The sequence below is a fragment of the Chamaea fasciata genome, unplaced genomic scaffold (genome assembly GCF_029207755.1).
Source record: "Chamaea fasciata isolate MVZ Bird 193981 ecotype frontalis unplaced genomic scaffold, bChaFas1.0.hap1 SCAF_778, whole genome shotgun sequence".
NCBI lineage: Eukaryota > Metazoa > Chordata > Aves > Passeriformes > Sylviidae > Chamaea > Chamaea fasciata.
In genome coordinates, this window is record NW_027094863.1 from 21,225 (window position 1) to 43,462 (window position 22,238).

At 57.8% G+C, this 22,238-nt stretch overlaps 1 protein-coding gene across 1 annotated transcript; it reads left to right on the plus strand.

The window, feature by feature from the left end:
- The first annotated feature begins 1,149 nt into the window (after positions 1 to 1,149).
- On the plus strand, positions 1,150 to 21,831 carry LOC136305901 (kin of IRRE-like protein 1). The gene is given in 17 exon segments (XM_066209216.1): positions 1,150 to 1,360; positions 2,060 to 2,196; positions 2,198 to 2,210; positions 2,874 to 3,031; positions 4,370 to 4,520; positions 6,729 to 6,834; positions 7,919 to 8,067; positions 11,362 to 11,489; positions 12,524 to 12,604; positions 12,607 to 12,652; positions 14,317 to 14,354; positions 14,356 to 14,418; positions 16,103 to 16,301; positions 18,187 to 18,294; positions 18,388 to 18,527; positions 19,337 to 19,414; positions 21,034 to 21,831. Coding segments are annotated over 17 exon segments (2,280 nt in total). The 3' UTR covers positions 21,508 to 21,831.
- Positions 21,832 to 22,238: the final 407 nt, after the last annotated feature.

Consider the following 22,238-nt stretch of genomic DNA (forward strand, 5'->3'; position numbering starts at 1 on the left):
TCGAGCCGGGAAAAACGGCCGGGCCCCTTTCCGGGGTGGGGGCGGGGGGTCCCGCCGCCCGTTCCCCGCTCCGGGGCACATTCCAGCCCTCCCCCCCCCTCCCCTCCCCTCCCCTCCCTTCCCCTCCCCTCCCCCGTCCCTGTCGCTGTCACCTCCCGCTCGATCCCCGCGTGACGCCGCCATCGATCCCGATCCGGGACAGGCAGAGGCGACACCGGGTTCGGGGGGGGTCCCCGAGACCTCCCGGGGGTCGTGGGGAGCTCCGGGGAGATCCCGGGAAGGTCCAAGGGGATCCTGAGCAGATCCAGGGATCCCCGGGAACTCCCGGATCCTGGGATCCTGAGGGGGTCACGGGAAGCTCTGGGGACCACGGGCAGTGATGGGGAGATCCTGAGTGGATCCTGGGGAGCTCCGGGGGCATCCTGAGGGGATCCTGGGGAGCTCCGGGGGGATCCTGAGGGGATCCTGGGGAGCTCCAGGGAACCTGGGGAGCTCCAGGGGGATCCTGGGGAGCTCCAGGAGATCTTTGGGGGGGATCTGGGGCAGTTCCAAGGAGATCCAGGGCATCTCTAGGGGGGATCAGGGGCAGCTCCAAGAGGATCCTGAGAAGCTGCAGGGGATCCAGGGCGGCTCTGAGGAGATCTGGAGGATCTCGGGGGGTCCCAAGAGGATCCCGGGCAGCCCTGGGGGATCTCGGGGGGAACTGGGGCGGCCCTGGGGGATCTTGGGGTACTCCAAGGGATCGAGGGGGGGGGGATGATCTGGGGCAGCTCCGAGGAATCCTAGGGGGATCTCAGGAGGATCTGGGGCAGCTCTGGGGGAATCCGGGGAGATCCCAGGCAGCCCCGGGGGATCGGGGACAGCTCTGGAGGATCGGCGGGGATCTCGGGGGGGATCTCGGGGGCAGCTCCGGGGGATCTCGGGGGGGATCTCGGGGGGCAGCTCCGGGGGATCTCGGGGGCAGCTCCGGGGGATCTCGGGGGGGATCTCGGGAGCAGCTCCGGGGGTTCTCGGGGGGGATCTCGGGGGCAGCTCCGGGGGATCTCGGGGGGGATCTCGGGGGCAGCTCCGGGGGTTCTCGGGGGGGATCTCGGGGGCAGCTCCGGGGGATCTCGGGGGATCTCGGGGGCAGCCCGGGCGTGTCCCGGGATGTCGGGGCGGCCCGCGGGGCGCTGCCGGGCCGCGGCGGGCGCTGACGCCGTGGCCGCAGCGGTGCAGACGCGGTTCGTGGAGGAGCCCGAGGACCAGACGGTGGTGGCGGGGCAGAGGATCGTCCTGTCCTGCGTGGTGCTCAACTACTCCGGCATCGTGCAATGGACCAAGGACGGGCTGGCCCTGGGCATGGGGCAGGGCCTCAAAGGTACCCGGGGACGGGGGACACCGCACGTGGGACACGGGTGACGTCACCCACGGGACACGGGTGACGTCACCCATGGGACACGGGTGACATCACCCATGGGGCAGGGCCTCAAAGGTACCCGGGGACGGGGGACACCGCACACGGGACACGGGTGACATCACCCACGGGACACGGGTGACATCACCCATGGGGCAGGGGTGACATCACCCATGGGACACGGGTGACATCACCCACGGGACACGGGTGACACCCATGGGGCAGGGGTGGCTTTGGGGTGACACCCATGGGGCCAGGGGAGTGGCTTTGGGGGTGACACCCATGGGGCAGGGCTTCAAAGGTACCCGGGGACGGGTGACATCACCCATGGGACACGGGTGACATCACCCATGGGACACGGGTGACATCACCCACGGGACACGGGTGACATCACCCATGGGACACAGGTGACATCACCCATGGGGCAGGGGTGGCTTTGGGGTGACACCACACACAGGACAGGGGTGACACCCATGGGGCAGGGGTGGCTTTGGGGTGACACTTATAGGGCAGAAGCTCAAAGGTGCCCAGGAAAGGGGGTGGCTTTGGGGTGTCCTTGTGGGATTGGGGTGTCCCCGTGTGTGTGACCCCTGGGGCTGGGCTGTCCCAGTGACGCTGAGGTGACACCAGTGACGCTGAGGTGACACCAGCGCTGTCGCCCAGCGTGGCCCCGGTACCGGGTGGTGGGCACGGCCGACTCGGGCCAGTACAACCTGGAGATCAGCCAGGCCGAGCTCTCCGATGACGCCGTCTACGAGTGCCAGGCCACCGAGGCCGCGCTGCGCTCGCGCCGCGCCCGCCCTCACCGTGCTCAGTGAGTGTCCCCAGGGTCCCCAGGGTGGCCCCAGTGTCCCCAAGGCCCCACACAGTCACCCATGTCCCCAATGTCCCCAGTGTCCCCAGTGTCCCCAATGCCCCACACAGTCCCCAGTGTCCCCAGTGTCCCCAGGGTGTCACCAGTGTCCCCGATGTCACCAGGGTGTCCCCAATGTCTCCAGTGTCCCCAATGTCCCCAATGCCCCCAGTGTCCCCAAGGCCCCACACAGTCACCAATGTCCCCAGTGCCCCCAATGTCCCCAGTGCCCCCAATGTCCCCAGTGTCCCCAGTGTCCCCAATGTCCCTAGTGTCCCCAGTGTCCCCAAGGCTCCACACAGTCCCCAATGTCCCCAGTGTCCCCAATGTCCCCAATGTCCCCAGTGTCCCCAGTGTCCCCAAGGCCCCACACAGTCCCCAATGTCCCCAATGTCCCCAGTGTCCCCAAGGCCCCACACAGTCCCCAATGTCCCCAATGTCCCCAGTGTCCCCAAGGCCCCACACAGTCCCCAATGTCCCCAAAGCCGCACACGACCCCCAACGTCCCCAACGTCCCACACCCGCCCCTAAATCACCCCCCGAACCCCACCGGCCCCCGGTCCCCCCCCCCGCCACCCCCAGGGTGTCCCCCCCGAGCCGCTGTCCCCCCGTGTCCCCCCGCAGTCCCCCCGGAGGAGCCCACCATCGACGGCGCCCCCGAGATCCTGCTGCGGGCCGGGACCCCCTACAACCTGACGTGCCACACGCGCAGCGCCAAGCCCGCCGCCACCGTGGCCTGGTTCCGCGACGGGCTGCAGCAGGACGGCGCTGTCACCACCACGGTATGTCCCCAAAACCGTCACCGTGTCCCCAAAACTGTCACCGTGTCCCCAAAACCGTCACCGTGTCCCCAAAACTGTCACCGTGTCCTGTCCCATCCTGTCCCCACCGTGGCCTGGTTCCGCCACGGGCTGCAGCAGGACGGCGCTGTCACCACCACGGTATGTCCCCAAAACTGTCACCGTGTCCCCAAAACTGTCACCGTGTCCCCAAAACTGTCACCGTGTCCCCAGTGACCCCGGAGATTTTTGGGGGATTTTTTTTTGGGGGGGGGGGGGGGATGTTTTTGGGGGTTTTTTTTTTGGGGGGGGGGAATTTTTTGGGGATTTGGGGGGAGTTTTTTTGGGGCATCCCCAATGTCCCCAATGTCCCCCGTGTCCCCCGGTGTCTCTGATGTCCCTGGAGATTTTTTTTGGCGATTTTTTTTGGCGATTTTTTTTGGCGATTGTTCTGGCGAGTTTTTTGGAATTTTTGGCGCGTCCCCAGTGTCCCCAAGGTCCCCAATGTCCCCTCAGGAGGTGCTGGCCGACGGCAAGAGGGAGAGCGCCACCAGCCTGCTGCCCACCACCCCCAGTGTCCCCAGTGTCCCCAGTGTCCCCAGTGTCCCCAGTGTCCCCAGTGTCCCCAATGTCCCCAGTGTCCCCGGGCCTTTGGGGGGATTTTTGGGGGGATTTTTTGGAGGATTTTGGGTGGATTTTTGGGATGTCCCCAGCGTTCCCAATGTCCCCAGTGTCCCCAGTGACCCTGGGGGTTTGGGGGGATTTTTTGGGGAATTTTTTAGGATTTTTTGGGGGATTTTGGGTGGATTTTTGGGATGTCCCTAGTGTCCCCCATGTCCCTAGTGTCCCCAGTGTCCTCGGGCCTTTGGGGGGATTTTTTGGGGGATTTTTTTGGGGATTTTTTGGAGAATTTTGGGTGGATTTTTGGGATGTCTCCAGTGTCCCCAGTGTCCCCAGTGACCCTGAGGGTCTGGGGGGATTTTTTGGGGGATTTTTTGGAGGATTTGGGGTGGATTTTTGGGATGTCCCCAGTGTCCCCCAGGCCCTTGGGGGGATTTTTGGGGGGATTTTTTATTTTTTTAGGATTTTTGGGGGGATTTTGGGTGGATTTTTGGGATGTCCCCAGTGTCCCCAATGTCCCCAGTGTCCCCGGGGGTTTGGGGGGATTTTTTGGGGGGATTTTTTTGGGGATTTTTTGGAGAATTTTGGGTGAATTTTTGGGATGTCCCCAGCGACCCCGGAGATTTTGGGGGCATTTTTGGGGGGATTTTTTTTTGGCGATTTCTGGGGCTCCTTTGGGGGATTTTTAGGGTGTCCCCAAGGTCCCCACTGTCCCCTCAGGAGGTGCTGGCCGACGGCAAGCGGGAGAGCACCACCAGCCTGCTGCCCATCACGCCCACGGACCTGGACATCGGGCGCGTGTTCTCGTGCCGCTGCTCCAACGAGGCCGTGCCCGGCGGAAAGGAGACCTCGGTGCGCCTCAACGTGCACCGTGAGTGACACCGGGGACACTGGGGACAGCCAGGGGACACCGGGGACACCGGGGACAGCCACGGACAGCCCGGGGACACCGGGGACACCGGGGACAGCCAGGGGACACCGGGGACACCGGGGACAGCCACAGACAGCCAGGGGACACCGGGGACACCGGGGACAGCCACGGACAGCCAGGGGACACTGGGGACAGCCAGGCGACACCGGGGACAGCCACAGACAGCCCGGGGACACCAGGGACAGCCACAGACAGCCAGGGGACACCAGGGACACCGGGGACACCGGGGACACCGGGGACAGCCAGGGGACACCGGGGACAGCCACAGACAGCCAGGGGACACCGGGGACAGCCACAGACAGCCAGGGGACACCGGGGACAGCCCGGGAACACCAGGGACACCGGGGACACTGGGGACAGCCTGGGGACAGCCACAGGCAGCCAGGGGACACCGGGGACAGCCCGGGAACACCAGGGACACCGGGGACACCGGGGACAGCCTGGGGACAGCCACAGGCAGCCAGGGGACACCGGGGACAGCCACAGACAGCCAGGGGACACCGGGGACAGCCACGGACAGCCCGGGGACACCGGGGACAGCCAGGGGACACCGGGGACAGCCACGGACAGCCTGGGGACAGCCACGGACAGCCACGGACAGCCACGGACAGCCAGGGGACACCGGGGACACCGGGGACAGCCACGGACAGCCAGGGGACACTGGGGACAGCCACGGACAGCCCGGGGACACCGGGGACACCGGGGACAGCCACGGACAGCCCGGGGACACCGGGGACAGCCACGGACAGCCAGGGGACACCGGGGACACCGGGGACAGCCACGGACAGCCCGGGGACACCGGGGACAGCCACGGACAGCCAGGGGACACCGGGGACACTGGGGACAGCCACGGACAGCCCGGGGACACCGGGGACAGCCACGGACAGCCACGGACAGCCAGGGGACACCGGGGACAGCCAGGGGACAGCCACGGACAGCCAGGGGACACCGGGGACACTGGGGACAGCCAGGGGACACCGGGGACAGCCACGGACAGCCTGGGGACACCGGGGACACCGGGGACAGCCCGGGGACACCGGGGACAGCCACGGACAGCCAGGGGACACCGGGGACAGCCAGGGGACACCGGGGACAGCCACGGACAGCCAGGGGACACCGGGGACACCGGGGACAGCCAGGGGACACCAGGGACACCGGGGACAGCCACAGCCACAGACAGCCAGGGGACAGCCTGGGGATTGGTGACACTGGGGACAGCCTGGGGACATGGGGAAGAGCCTGGGGACACCAGGGGACAGCCAGGGGATTGGGCACACCAGGGACATCCAGGGGATATTGGGGACAGTGGGGACAGTGGGGACATTGAGGATACTGGGGACATCCAGGGGCATTGGGGACATCCAGGGGATATCCAGGCGATAGGGGGGACACTGGGGACATTGGGGACATCAGCGGGCTGTGAGTGGCGGGGAGGTGGATGGGGATTTTGGGGGATTTTGGGGATTTTGGGGGATTTTGGGGGATTTTTGGGGGGGTTTAGGAGGGTTTTGGGGTGTCGCCGGTGGGAGTGGCGCCTGGGGGTGGGATTTGCTGGAGGGAGGAGGAGGAGGAGGAGGAGGAAGACGGAAAAGGAGGAAGGGGAGGAAGAGGAACAGGGAGGAAGAGGAGAAAGAGGAGGAGGGAAAGAAAAAGGAGGAGGAGGAGGAGGAAGAGCAAAAGAGGGTCCCCAAAGGGACGGGGAAAGGATTTAGGGACCGCAAAGGGATTGAGGGTCCTCAAAGGGATTTAGGGTCCCCAAAGGGACAGGGAAGGGATTTAGGGACCCCAAAGGGATTTAGGGACCCCGAAGGTACAGGGAAGGGATTTAGGGACCCCAAAGGGATTTAGGGTCCCCAAAGGGACAGGGAAGGGATTTAGGGTCCCCAAAGGGATTTAGGGACCCCAAAGGGATTTAGGGTCCCCAAAGGGATTTAGCGTCCCCAAAGGGACATGGAAGGGATTTAGGGTCCCCAAAGGGATTTAGGGACCCCAAAGGGACAGGGATAGGATTCAGGGTCCCCACCTGGGATGGGATTTTGTATGGGATGGGATTTCGGGTCCCCACAAGTTCAGGGGCGGTGGGCGCCCCACCCCCGAGCTTTGGGGTCCCCCCGGGTGCCCCCGCTGACGCTGTCCCTGTCCCCACAGACCCGCCGACGGTGACCTTGTCCATCCAGCCGCAGACGGTGCAGGAGGGCGAGAGGGTCGTGTTCACCTGCATGGCCACGGCCAACCCCGAGATCAAGGGCTACAGGTGAGCCCCGAAATCCCCCGGGATCGGGATCGGGGTCACCCCGTGTCCCCACAGACCCCAAAATCCCCCGGGATCGGGATCGGGGTCACCCCGTGTCCCCGCAGACCCCAAAATCCCCCGGGATCGAGATCGGGGTCACCCCGTGTCCCCACAGACCCCAAAATCCCACAGGATCGGGATCGGGGTCACCCCGTGTCCCCGCAGACCCAAAATCCCCCAGGATCGGGATCGGGGTCACCCCGTGTCCCCACAGACCCCAAAATCCCCCAGGATCGAGATCGGGGTCACCCCGTGTCCCCACAGACCCCAAAATCCCACAGGATCGGGATCGGGGTCACCCCGTGTCCCCACAGACCCAAAATCCCCCAGGATCGGGATCGGGGTCACCCCGTGTCCCCTCCACACCCTAAAATCCCCCAGGATCGGGATCGGGGTCACCCCGTGTCCCCACAGACCCCGAAATCCCCCGGGATCGGGATCGGGGTCACCCCGTGTCCCCACAGACCCCAAAATCCCCCGGGATTGGGGTCACCCCGTGTCCCCACAGACCCCAAATCCCCCAGGATCGGGATCGGGGTCACCCCGTGTCCCCACAGACCCAAAATCCCCCAGGATCGGGATCGGGGTCACCCCGTGTCCCCGCAGACCCCAAATCCCCCAGGATCGGGATCGGGGTCACCCCGTGTCCCCACAGACCCAAAATCCCCCAGGATCGGGATCGGGGTCACCCCGTGTCCCATGGGGATTCTGTGTCCCCTCCACACCCCAAAACCTTTTGGGGTCGGGATTGGGATCAGGATCAGGGTCACCCCGTGTCCCCACGGCGTCCCCATGTCCCCAGGTGGGCCCAGGGTGGGATGCTCGTTGGGATTTAGGATCGGGATTTAGGATTTAGGATCAGGATTTAGGATCAGGATTGAGGATTTAGGATCAGGATTGAGGATTTAGGATCAGGATTTAGGATCAGGATTTAGGATCAGGATTGAGGATTTAGGATCAGGATTCAGGATCAGGATTGAGGATTTAGGATCAGGATTGAGGATTTAGGATCAGGATTGAGGATTGAGGCGTGCCCGTGTCCCAGGTGGGCCAAGGGCGGGGTGCTGATCGAGGAGGCCAAGGAGAACAGGTACGACACGCAGGTGGACCACACCTTCTTCACCGAGCCCGTGTCCTGCGAGGTGCACAACGACATCGGCAGCACCAACGTCAGCACCCTGGTGGACGTGCACTGTGAGTGACCCCAAACCCGCCCTAAACACCTGTGCTGACCCCAAACCCGCCCCAAACACCTGTCCTGACCCCAAACCCGCCCTAAACACCTGTGCTGACCCCAAACCCGCCCAAACACCTGTGCTGACCCCAAACCCGCCCCAAACACCTGTGCTGACCCCAAACCCGCCCCAAACACCTGTGCTGACCCCAAACCCGCCCCAAACACCTGTCCTGACCCCAAACCCGCCCCAAACACCTGTGCTGACCCCAAACCCGCCCTAAACACCTGTGCTGACCCCAAACCCGCCCCAAACACCTGTCCTGACCCCAAACCCGCCCTAAACACCTGTGCTGACCCCAAACCCGCCCTAAACACCTGTCCTGACCCCAAACCCGCCCCAAACACCTGTCCTGACCCCAAACCCGCCCCAAACACCTGTCCTGACCCCAAACCCGCCCCAAACACCTGTCCTGACCCCAAACCCGCCCTAAACACCTGTGCTGACCCCAAACCCGCCCTAAACACCTGTCCTGACCCCAAACCCGCCCTAAACACCTGTGCTGACCCCAAACCCGCCCTAAACACCTGTCCTGACCCCAAACCCGCCCCAAATACCTGTCCTGACCCCAAACCCGCCCTAAACACCTGTGCTGACCCCAAACCCGCCCTAAACACCTGTCCTGACCCCAAATCCCCCCTAAACACCTGTGCTGACCCCAAACCCGCCCTAAACACCTGTGCTGACCCCAAACCCGCCCCAAATACCTGTCCTGACCCCAAACCCACCCTAAACACCTGTCCTGACCCCAAACCCGCCCGAAACACCTGTCCTGACCCCAAATCCCCCCTAAACACCTGTGCTGACCCCAAACCCGCCCTAAACACCTGTCCTGACCCCAAACCCGCCCGAAACACCTGTCCTGACCCCAAACCCGCCCCAAACACCTGTGCTGACCCCAAACCCGCCCTAAACACCTGTCCTGACCCCAAACCCACCCTAAACACCTGTGCTGACCCCAAACCCGACCTAAACACCTGTCCTGGACCCAAACCCACCCTAAACACCTGTCCTGACCCCAAATCCACCCTAAACACCTGTCCTGACCCCAAACCCACCCTAAACACCTGTGCTGACCCCAAATCCACCCTAAACACCTGTCCTGACCCCAAACCCGCCCGAAATACCTGTCCTGACCCCAAACCCGCCCCAAACACCTGTCCTGACCCCAAACCCGCCCGAAAGTACCTGTCCTGACCCCAAATCCCCCCTAAACACCTGTCCTGACCCCAAACCCGCCCTAAACACCTGTGCTGACCCCAAACCCGCCCTAAACACCTGTGCTGACCCCAAACCCGCCCTAAACACCTGTCCTGGACCCAAACCCACCCTAAACACCTGTGCTGACCCCAAACCCACCCTAAACACCTGTGCTGACCCCAAACCCGCCCTAAACACCTGTCCTGGACCCAAACCCACCCTAAACACCTGTGCTGACCCCAAATCCACCCTAAACACCTGTCCTGACCCCAAACCCGCCCCAAACACCTGTCCTGACCCCAAACCCGCCCGAAATACCTGTCCTGACCCCAAACCCGCCCCAAACACCTGTGCTGACCCCAAACTCGCCCTAAACACCTGTCCTGACCCCAAACCCGCCCCAAATACCTGTGCTGACCCCAAACCCGCCCTAAACACCTGTCCTGACCCCAAACCCGCCCTAAGCACCTGTCCTGACCCCAAACCCGCCCCAAATACCTGTCCTGACCCCAAACCCCTCCCCTGACCCCAAATCCCTCCCCTGACCCCCAAACCCCTCCCCTGACCCCAAATCCCTCCCCTGACCCCAAACCCCTCCCTGACCCCAAACCCCTCCCCTGACCCCCAAACCCCTCCCCTGACCCCAAATCCCTCCCCTGACCCCTAATCCCTCCCCCGACCCCAAACCCCTCCCCCGACCCCAAATCCCTCCCCCTGACCCCCAAACCCCTCCCCTGACCCCAAACCCCTCCCCTGACCCCAAACCCCTCCCCCGACCCCAAATCCCCTCCCCTGACCCCAAATCCCTCCCCTGACCCCAAACCCCTCCCCTGACCCCAAACCCCTCCCCTGACCCCAAACCCCTCCCCCGACCCCAAATCCCCTCCCCTGACCCCAAACCCCTCCCCTGACCCCAAACCCCTCCCTGACCCCAAACCCCTCCCCTGACCCCAAACCCCTCCCCCGACCCACAAATCCCCTCCCCTGACCCCAAACCCCTCCCCTGACCCCAAACCCCTCCCCTGACCCCAAACCCCTCCCCCGACCCCCAAATCCCTCCCCTGACCCCAAACCCCTCCCCTGACCCCAAACCCCTCTCCCTGACCCCAAACCCCTCCCCTGACCCCAAACCCCTCCCCCGACCCCAAATCCCCTCCCCTGACCCCAAATCCCTCCCTGACCCCAAACCCCTCCCCTGACCCCAAACCCCTCCCCTGACCCCAAATCCCTCCCCTGACCCCAAATCCCTCCCTGACCCCAAACCCCTCCCCTGACCCCAAACCCCTCCCCTGACCCCAAATCCCCTCCCCTGACCCCAAACCCCTCCCCTGACCCGAAATCCCTTCCCCTGACCCCAAACCCCTCCCCTGACCCCAAACCCCCTCCCCTGACCCCAAATCCCCTCCCCTGACCCCAAACCCCTCCCCTGACCCCAAATCCCTCCCCTGACCCCAATCCCTCCCCCTGACCCCAAACCCCTCCCCTGACCCCAAATCCCTCCCCTGACCCCAAATCCCCTCCCCTGACCCCAAATCCCTCCCCTGACCCCAAATCCCTCCCCTGACCCCAAATCCCTCCCCTGACCCCAAACCCCTCCCCTGACCCCAAATCCCTCCCCTGACCCCAAATCCCTCCCCTGACCCCAAATCCCCTCCCCTGACCCCAAACCCCTCCCCCGACCCCAAATCCCCTCCCCTGACCCCAAATCCCTCCCCTGACCCCAAATCCCTCCCCTGACCCCAAACCCCTCCCCTGACCCCAAACCCCTCCCCTGACCCCAAATCCCTCCCCTGACCCCCAAATCCCTCCCCTGACCCCAAACCCCTCCCCTGACCCCAAATCCCTCCCCTGACCCCAAACCCCTCCCCTGACCCCAAATCCCCTCCCACTGACCCCAAATCCTTCCCCTGACCCCAAATCCCCTCCCCTGACCCCAAACCCCTCCCCTGACCCCAAATCCCTCCCCTGACCCCAAAATCCCTCCCCTGACCCCAAACCCCTCCCCTGACCCCAAATCCCTCCCCTGACCCCTCTCCTCTTTTCCCCCCCGCAGTCGCCCCCCGGATCGTGGTGGACCCCAAGCCCACGGTGACCGACATCGGCTCCGACGTCACCCTCACCTGCGTGTGGTCGGGGAACCCGCCCCTGACCCTCACCTGGACCAAGAAGGAGTCCAACATGGTAGGAGACCCCCGAAACCGCCCCGAAAGACCCCCCCCCCCAAAAAAAAATCACAAGAAAATCCCAAAAAAAAACCCTTTAAAAAGTCCCCCCCAAAAATCCTCCCAAAATCCCCCCAAAAATCCCCCAAAAAGAGTCCCCCCCAACTGTCCCTGGACTGTTCCCATTTGTCTACAGTTGTCCCCAACTGTCCCCAACTGTCCCCAACTGTCCCCCAACCATCCCAAATTGTCCCCAATTGTCCCCAATTGTCCCTCAATTGTCCCCCATTATCCTCAATTGTCCCCAATTGTCCCCAACTGTCCCCAACTGTCCCCAACCATCCCCAATTGTCCCCAACTGTCCCCAACTGTCCCCAAACCATCCCCAGCTGTCCCCAGTCGTCCCCAATTGTCCCCAACTGTCCTCAATTGTCCCCCATTATCCTCAATTGTCCCCAATTGTGCCCCAACCATCCCCAGCTGTCCCCAACTGTCCCCAGTCGTCCCCAATTGTCCCCAACTGTCCTCAATTGTCCCCAATTATCCTCAATTGTCCCCAACTGTCCCCAAGTGTCCTCAACCGTCCCCAACTGTCCCCAACATCCCAAATTGTCCCCAACTGTCCCCAGCTGTCCCCAGCTGTCCCCAACTGTCCCCAACCACCCCCAACTGGTCCCCAACTGTCCCCAGCTGTCCCCAACTGTCCCCAACCATCCCAAATTGTCCCCAACTGTCCCCAACCACCCCCCACCCTGTCCCCAACTGTCCCCAACCACCCCCAACTGTCCCCAACTGTCCCCAACCACCCCCAACTGTCCCCAACCATCCCCAATTGTCCCCAACTGTCCCCAACTGTCCTCAATTGTCCCCAATTGTCCCCAACTGCCCTCAACCATCCCCCAACTGTCCCCAACCGTCCCCAGCTGTCCCCAACTGTCCCCAACCATCCACAACTGTCCCCAGCTGTCCCCAGCTGTCCTCAATTGTCCCCAATTGTCCCCAACTGTCCCCAGCTGTCCCCAACTGTCCCCAACTGTCCCCACCTGTCCCCAGGTGCTGAGCAACAGCAACCAGCTGTACCTGAAGTCGGTGACGCAGGCGGACGCCGGCCAGTACGTCTGCAAGGCCATCGTCCCCCCGGATCGGCCGTGGGCGAGAGGGAGGTCACCCTCTTCGTCAACGGTCAGACACCCCCAAAAAAACCCAAAAAGACCGCCCCCAAAAACCCCCAAAATCACCCCAAAAACCACCCCCGAAAAAAAACCCCAAAAAACCCAGAAACCACCCCAAAAACCACCCTGAAAAAATCCCAAAAAAACCAGAAACCACCCCAAAAAACCAACACAAAAAAACCCAGAAACCACCCCCAAAAAACCAACCCAAAAAACCCCCAAAAAACCCAGAAACCACCCCAAAAAACCAACCCAAAAAACCCCAGAAACCACCCCAGAAAACCAACCCAAAAAACCCCAGAAACCACCCCAAAACCACCCAAAAACCAACCCAAAAACCCCTAGAAACCACCTCAAAAAACCAACCCAAAAAAACCAGAAACCACCCCAGAAAACCAACCCCAAAAACCCCCCAAAAAACCCAGAAACCACCCCAAAAACCAACCCAAAAAACCCCAGAAACCACTCCAAAAAACAACCCAAAAAACCCAGAAACCACCCCAAAAAAACCAACCCAAAAAAAACCCCAAAAAAACCCAGAAACCACCCCAAAAACCAACCCAAAAACCCCAAAAACCAACCCAAAAAACCCAGAAACCACCCCAAAAAACCAACCCAAAAAACCCAGAAACCACCCCAAAAACCGACACAAAAACCCCCAAAAACCAACACAAAAAATCCCAGAAACCACCCCAAAAAACCAACCCCCAAAACCCCCAAAAAACCCAGAAACCACACCCAAAAAACCCCCAAAAACCCCCAAAAAACCACCCCCAAAAAAACCCCCAAAGATCACTCCAAAAACCACCCCCCAAAAAACCCCACAAATCACACCCCAATAAAACCCCCAAAAACCACCCCAAAAAACCCAAAAATCACCCCCAGAACCTCAGAAACCACCCCCGAAAACCCCCCAAAATCACCCCCAAAAACCACCACCCAAAAAACCCCCACAAATCACCCCCCAAAAAAGCCCAAAAACCACCCCCAAAAAACCCCCCCCAAAACCCCAAAAAACCCCCAAAACCCACCCCAAAAACCCCCCAAATCGCCCCCCAAAACAAACCCCAAAACCGCCCCCAAAACCCCCAAAAATCCCGCCTCAAAAAACCCCCAAAAAACCTCCCGGGAATCCCTTGGGAATGGGGTGGATCCCACCAAAAAGGGCAGATCCCCTTGCCCGGCCATAAATTCCCTCATCCTTGCCCCCCAGGACCCAAAATTCCCAAATTTCCCTTTCCCTGGGACCCAAAATTCCCAAATTTCCCTTTCCCTGGGACCCCCAAACTCCGTATTTTTCCCCTTCCTCGGGACCCAAAATTCCCAATTTTCCCATTCCCTAGCACCCAAAATTCCCAATTTTCTCTTTCCCTGGGATTTTCCCTTTCCCCGGGACCCAAAATTCCCAGTTTTCTCTTTCCCTGGGATTTTCCCTTTCCCCGGGTCCCAAAATTCCCAGTTTTCTCTTTCCCTGGGATTTTTCCCTTTCCCCGGGACCAAAATTCCCAGTTTTCTCTTTCCCTGGGATTTTCCCTTTCCCCGGGACCCAAAATTCCCAGTTTTCTCTTTCCCTGGGATTTTCCCTTTCCCGGGACCCAAAATTCCCAGTTTTCTCTTTCCCTGGGATTTTCCTTTCCCCCGGGACCCAAAATTCCCTGTTTTCCCTCTCCGCAGGCCCGCCGATCATCTCGAGCGAGCCGGTGCAGTTCGCCCGTGCGCGGCGACCGCGGCAAGGTCGAGTGTTTCATCGGCAGCACGCCGCCGCCAGACCGCATCGTGAGTCGCCCCAAAATACCCCGAAATGCCCCCAAAATCCAAAAAAAAAAAAATCCCGTGAAAATCGCTCAAAAAATCTAAAAAATTCCTGCAAAAATCGCTCAAAAAATAAAAAAAAAAATCCCGTGAAAACCGCTCCAAAAAATCCAAAAAATCCCGTGAAAATCTCTCAAAAAATCCAAAAAAATTCCCGCAAAAATTGCTCAAAAAAGTCCAAAAAAATCCCACGAAAATCACTCAAAAAAATAAAAAAAAAATCCCGTGAAAATCGCTCAAAAAAATCCAAAAAAATCCCGCGAAAATCGCTCAAAAAAATCCCAAAATAATCCCGTGAAAATCGCTCAAAAAAATTAAAAAAAAAAAAATCCCGTGAAAATCGCTCCAAAAAATCCAAAAAAATCCCGTGGAAATCGCTCAAAAAAATAAAAAAAAAATCCAAAAAAATCCCATGGAAATCGCTCAAAAAATCCAAAAAAATCCTGTGAAAATCGCTCAAAAAAAATTAAAAAAAAATCCCGTGAAAATCGCTCAAAAAATCCAAAAAATCCCGCAAAAATCGCTCCAAAAAAATCCAAAAAAAAATCCCGTGAAAATCGCTCAAAAAAATGAAAAAAAAAATCCCGTGAAAATCGCTCCAAAAAATCCAAAAAAATTCCCGTGAAAATTGCTCAAAAAAATCCAAAAAAATCCCATGAAAATCTCTCAAAAAATCCAAAAAAATTCCCGTGAAAATTGCTCAAAAAAATAAAAAAAAAAATCCTGTGAAAATCGATCAAAAAATAAAAAAAAATCCTGTGAAAATTGCTCAAAAAATCAAAAAAAATCCCGTGAAGATCTCTCAAAAAATCAAAAAAAATTCCCGCAAAAATCGCTCCAAAAAATCCAAAAAAATCCCGTGAAAATCTCTCAAAAAATCCAAAAAATCCCGTGAAAATCACTCAAAAAATCAAAAAAAAGAATCCCACGAAAATCACTCAAAAAATCCCGGGAAAAAAAAAAAGAATTCCCCCAAAAATACTGGGGGAAAACCCCCCAAAGGAACGCAAACCAAATCCCACCAGAAATCCCGCAAAACCATGGGAAATACACTTCATAACGCAATTACACAATAACACATAACGGAGAGATAATTATCTGACACGTAAATGGCATAACGCATAAAAACGACGATCCTCGTATGTGCACAAATACGTTAAATGACATAAATATCTTCATACGCGTCTATAAAAACACATATTATTTGATATAAATTATATAAAACCTTTCCCTAAAATACAACACGATTATAGAAAACACGATAAAATTACCTAAAGCACGACCCAATTATAACAGCGTGCACCGTAGAAATTTTCACTTGTGCCAACGGGGAATATATTTTATTGTACAATTATACACATACATATATTCATACAATAAAATATATATACAGTATATTTTATTGTATAATTATTTAATAGGTACAATTAATACACAACCAGTGTATCACCACGTAACGTATCTATGACACAACAATACAATTACAGAAAACACAACGCGCTCCGAGGAAATAAAATATAATCATCTAAAGAGAACGCAACTATATCGAGTGGAACGTAATTATATGAATATGTAAGATGTAAATTATAATTAATGACAACTCCGAGCCCACCCGGCCCTGACCCCTCCTCTCTCGCCCGTGGTCCAGGCGTGGGCGTGGAAGGAGAACATTCTGGAAGCCGGCACCCTGGAGAGGTACACGGTGGAGAGAACCAACACGGGCAGCGGCGTCCTGTCCACGCTGACCATCAACAACGTCATGGACGCCGACTTCCAGACGCGCTACAACTGCACGGCCTGGAACAGCTTCGGGCCGGGCACGGCCATCATCCAGCTGGAGGAGAAAGGTGACACCACGGGGACAGCCTTGGGGACAATGTTGGGTCATCTCCAGTTGGGTTGGGTTGGGTTGGGAAATCCGGGGGAATTCCTTCTAGGAAATTTGGGGGAATTCGGGCCGGGCACGGCCATCATCCAGCTGGAGGAGAAAGGTGACACCACAGGGACAACCTTGGGGACAATGCTGGGTCATCTCCAGTTGGGTTGGGTTGGGTTGGGAAATCTGGGGGAATTCTGGCCTGCCACGGCCATCATCCAGCTGGAGGAGAAAGGTGACACCACTGGGACAACCTTGGGGACAATGCTGGGTCATCTCCAGTTGGGTTGGGTTGGGTTGGGTTGGGTTGGGAAATCCGGGGGAATTCCTTCTAGGAAATTTGGGGGAATTCTGGCCTGCCACGGCCATCATCCAGCTGGAGGAGAAAGGTGACACCACTGGGGACAACCTTGGGGACAATGTTGGGTCATCTCCAGTTGGGTTGGGTTGGGTTGGAAATTTGGGGGAATTCGGGCCGGGCACGGCCATCATCCAGCTGGAGGAGAAAGGTGACACCACTGGGACAACCTTGGGGACAATGCTGGGTCATCTCCAGTTGGGTTGGGTTGGGTTGGGTTGGGTTGGGAAATCCGGGGGAATTCCTTCTAGGAAATTTGGGGGAATTCTGGCCTGCCACGGCCATCATCCAGCTGGAGGAGAAAGGTGACACCACGGGGACAGCCTTGGGGACAATGTTGGGTCATCTCCAGTTGGGTTGGGTTGGGTTAGAAAATCTGGGGGAATTCTGGCCGGCCACAGCCATCATCCAGCTGGAGGAGAAAGGTGACACCACTGGGACAACCTTGGGGACAATGCTGGGTCATCTCCAGTTGGGTTGGGTTGGGTTGGGAAATCTGGGGGAATTCGGGCCGGGCACGGCCATCATCCAGCTGGAGGAGAAAGGTGACACCACTGGGACAACCTTGGGGACAATGCTGGGTCATCTCCAGTTGGGTTGGGTTGGGTTGGGTTGGGTTGGGAAATCCGGGGGAATTCCTTCTAGGAAATTTGGGGGAATTCTGGCCTGCCACGGCCATCATCCAGCTGGAGGAGAAAGGTGACACCACTGGGGACAACCTTGGGGACAATGTTGGGTCATCTCCAGTTGGGTTGGGTTGGGTTGGAAATTTGGGGGAATTCGGGCCGGGCACGGCCATCATCCAGCTGGAGGAGAAAGGTGACACCACTGGGACAACCTTGGGGACAATGCTGGGTCATCTCCAGTTGGGTTGGGTTGGGTTGGGAAATCTGGGGGAATTCGGGCCGGGCACGGCCATCATCCAGCTGGAGGAGAAAGGTGACACCACTGGGACAACCTTGGGGACAATGCTGGGTCATCTCCAGTTGGGTTGGGTTGGGTTGGGTTGGGTTGGGAAATCCGGGGGAATTCCTTCTAGGAAATTTGGGGGAATTCTGGCCTGCCACGGCCATCATCCAGCTGGAGGAGAAAGGTGACACCACTGGGACAACCTTGGGGACAATGTTGGGTCATCTCCAGTTGGGTTGGGTTGGGTTGGAAAATCTGGGGGAATTTGGGCCGGGCACGGCCATCATCCAGCTGGAGGAGAAAGGTGACACCACGGGGACAACCTTGGGGACAATGTTGGGTCATCTCCAGTTGGGTTGGGCTGGAAAATCTGAGGAAATTCCTCCTGGGAAACATCAGGTGTTGGAAGAGTTTGGGTTCTCCCTGGAGCTCTCCAAGGAATTCCCGGAGACTCCTCTGGATGACCAAGAGGGAACCGAACACCGCTCGCACTCAATGACCCCGAAACCCCTTTCCCCAATCCCAAACTCCTCCGGGAATTTCGGGATTGGTCCCCCGTTGTCCCCCCCAACTGGCCGTGTCCCCACAGAGGTCCTGCCCGTGGGCATCATCGCCGGGGCCACCATCGGCGCCAGCATCCTCCTCGTCACCTTCCTGGTGGCCCTCGCCTGCTTCCTCTACCGGCGCCGCAAAGGAAGTGAGTGAGGGGACAGCGGTGACGCCGAGGGGACCGCGGTGAGCCGGCGGTCACTCGGCGGTCACTCGGCGGTCACTCTGTGGTCACTCCCAGGCCGTAAGGACGTGACGCTGCGCAAGCTGGACATCAAGGTGGAGACGGTGAACCGGGAGCCGCTGACGCTGCACGCGGACAGGGAGGAGGACACGGCCAGCGTGTCCACGGCCACGCGCGTCATGAAGGCCATCTACTCGGTGAGGGACGCCCCGGGGACGTCCTGGCGGCGTCTGGGGACGGCGAGTTGTCACCTTGGGACGGGCGGGAGGGGTCCCCAAAAGCTGGGAGGGAACCCAAGGAGAGGTTGGAGCCACCTGGGATGGATGGGAGGTTGTCCCCAACCCTGAGAGTGTCCCCAAGGCCATCTTGGGATACCAGGAGCCGCCCCTTCCCTCCCATCTTTCCGTAATTCCATAAAAAATCCATTAAAATTCCACTAAAATTCCATAAAAATTCCATTAAAATTCCACAAAAATTCCATAAAAATTCCATTAAAATTCCACAATAATTCCACAATAATTCCATTAAAATTCCATTAAAATTCCACAATAATTCCATTAAAATTCCATTAAAATTCCACAATAATTCCATAATAATTCCACAAAAATTCCATTAAAATTCTACTAAAATTCCACAAAAATTCCATTAAAATTCCATAAAAATTCCACTAAAATTCCATAAAAATTCCACAAAAATTCCACAAAAATTCCATAAAAATTCCACAAAAATTCCATTAAAATTCCACAATAATTCCACAATAATTCCACAAAAATTCCATCCTAATTCCATAATAATCCCGCGGAATTTTTCCGTAACTCCACGGAGGTTCTTTTTCGTAAATTCCACGAATCTTCCCACAATTCCATGGATTTCTCCACAACCCCACGGAATTTTCCCGTAACTCCATGGAATTTTTCTGCAATCCCACGGAAATTTTCCGTAACTCCGTGGAATTTTTTTTTTTTTTCCCATAAATTCCATGGAATTTTTTTTTCTTCCCCCCAAGTCGTTCAAGGACGACGTGGACCTGAAGCAGGACCTGCGCTGCGACACCATCGACACCCGCGAGGAGTACGAGCTCAAGGTCCGGCCCCCCCTTGGGAAAAGATCCCAAATTTTATATTTTTAGTTTTATTTTTCCCCCCAGAATGGGCAGAAACTCAAAAAATTCCATTCAAAAAAAAAAATTTGGGGTGGGAAACCCCCCCCCCCCTGAAAAAAGGGTGAAATTTTGGGATTGTTGGGATTTGGAGGGGGAAATTTTGGGGATCTGGGATTTTGGGAGGGGATGAGATTGCAGGGAGATGTTCTGGGCAGGAATTTGGGATGGATTTTCGGGAAAATTAGGGAGAATTGGGAAAAAATTAGGGAAAAAGGGTGGTCGGGGCTTTGGGAATGGGCACGGCCCCAAAAATTCCAGGAGTGTTTGGACACGGATCCCATTCCAAAGGATCCCCACTCTCCATTTCCCACCCTCCTAAAGAATCCCAAAGAATTCCCACTCTCCCAATCAATTCCAAGGGATTTCCACCCTCCCAATCAATCCAAACAATTCCCACCCTCCATCCTCACCACCCCAAATCCCCTCCAAACCCCCAAAACCTCCCCAAATCCCACCAGATTTTCCCTCTTTTCCCCTTCCAGGACCCCACCAACGGCTACTACAACGTCCGTGCCCTCCCAAACAATTCCAAAGAATTCCCACCCTCCCAATCAATTCCAAAGGATCTCCACTCTCCATTTCCACCATCCCAAACAATTCCAAGGAACTCCCACCCTCCCAGTCAATCCCAAGGAATCTCCACCCTCCCCAAATCCCCTCCAAACCCCAAAACCTCCCCAAATCCCACCAGATTTCCCCCTTTTTTCCCATCCCAGGACCCCACCAACGGCTACTACAACCCATTCCAAAGAATCCCCACCCTCCCAAACCCCAAAACTCCCCAAATCCCACCAGATTTTCCCTTTTTTCCCTTCCAGGACCCCACCAACGGCTACTACAACCCATTCCAAAGAATCCCCACCCTCCCAAACCCCCAAAACTCCCCAAATCCCACCAGATTTTCCCTTTTTTCCCATCCAGGACCCCACCAACGGCTACTACAACCCATTCCAAAGAATCCCCACCCTCCCAAACCCCAAAACTCCCCAAATCCCACCAGATTTTCCCCCTTTTCCCCTTCCAGGACCCCACCAACGGCTACTACAACCCATTCCAAAGAATCCCCACCCTCCCAAACCCCAAAACTCCCCAAATCCCACCAGATTTTCCCTTTTTTTCCCATCCCAGGACCCCACCAACGGCTACTACAACCCATTCCAAAGAATCCCCACCCTCCCAAACCCCAAAACTCCCCAAATCCCACCAGATTTTCCCTTTTTTCCCTTCCAGGACCCCACCAACGGCTACTACAACCCATTCCAAAGAATCCCCACCCTCCCAAACCCCAAAACTCCCCAAATCCCACCAGATTTTCCCTTTTTTTCCCATCCCAGGACCCCACCAACGGCTACTACAACCCATTCCAAAGAATCCCCACCCTCCCAAACCCCCAAAACTCCCCAAATCCCACCAGATTTTCCCCTTTTCCCCTTCCAGGACCCCACCAACGGCTACTACAACCCATTCCAAAGAATCCCCACCCTCCCAAACCCCAAAACTCCCCAAATCCCACCAGATTTTCCCTTTTTTTCCCATCCCAGGACCCCACCAACGGCTACTACAACGTCCGCGCCCACGAGGACCGCCCGGCGTCCCGCTCGGTGCTGTACGCCGATTACCGCGCCGGCCCCGGCGCTCCCCCCGGCGCTCCCCCCGGCGCCGCCCGTTTCGACGCGCGCCCTCCGTCCCGTCTGTCCCATTCCAGCGGCTACGCCCAGCTCAGCTCCTACCCCCGGGCCGGCCCCGAGTTTCCCCCCGACGCCACCACGGCTCCGGGGACGGGCGGAGGGGACACGGCCAGCCAGTTGTCCTACGAGAATTACGGCGCCGGGACGTTCCAGGCGGGTTATCCCGCCTTTCGTTTGGGATTCGGGAACGCCGCGGGGTTGGAGAGGGGAGCCTACGACGCCTACGAGGCCATGGGGAAGTTCGGGAGCGCGGCCAGGTTCTCCTACACGTCCCAGCACTCGGACTACGGGCAGAGGTTTCAGCAGAGGATGCAGACGCACGTTTAGGGGATCCTCCTCTTCCCTCCCCCCCTCCCCCTGATATTCAGGGGTTCGTCCTGAGATTGAGAGATGGGATCTCTCCTCCTCGGAATTCCCGGGTTTTTCTTGGAGCTTCCGTTCATTCCGTTGGGTTGTTTTGCCGGTACTTTTTCATCCCCCCCTCCTTGGTGGGGTCTGTGCCCCTCCTCCCCGTTGTGGTTCCCGGAGGTTTGTCAGGGAGCCCAATCCAGAGGGACGCAGAAATCCCCCGAAAAAAATCCCTCCGTCCCAAATCATTCCCATTCCACCAGGGTTCTGCATCTCCAAATCCAGAGGGATGCAGAAATCCCCCCCAAAAATCCCTCCGTCCCAAATCATTCCCATTCCACCAGGGTTCTGCATCTCCAAATCCAGAGGGACGCAGAAATCCCCCCGAAAAAAATCCCTCCGTCCCAAATCATTCCCATTCCACCAGGGTTCTGTGTGTCCCCGAGTCCAGAGGGACGCAGAAATCCCCCCCAAAAATCCCTCCGTCCCAAATCATTCCCATTCCACCAGGGTTCTGTGTGTCCCCGAGTCCAGAGGGACGCAGAAATCCCCCCCAAAAATCCCTCCGTCCCAAATCATTCCCATTCCACCAGGGTTCTGTGTGTCCCCGAATCCAGAGGGACGCAGAAATCCCCCCAAAAAAGTCCCTCCGTCCCAAATCATTCCCATTCCACGAGGGTTCTGCATCTCCAAATCCAGAGGGACGCAGA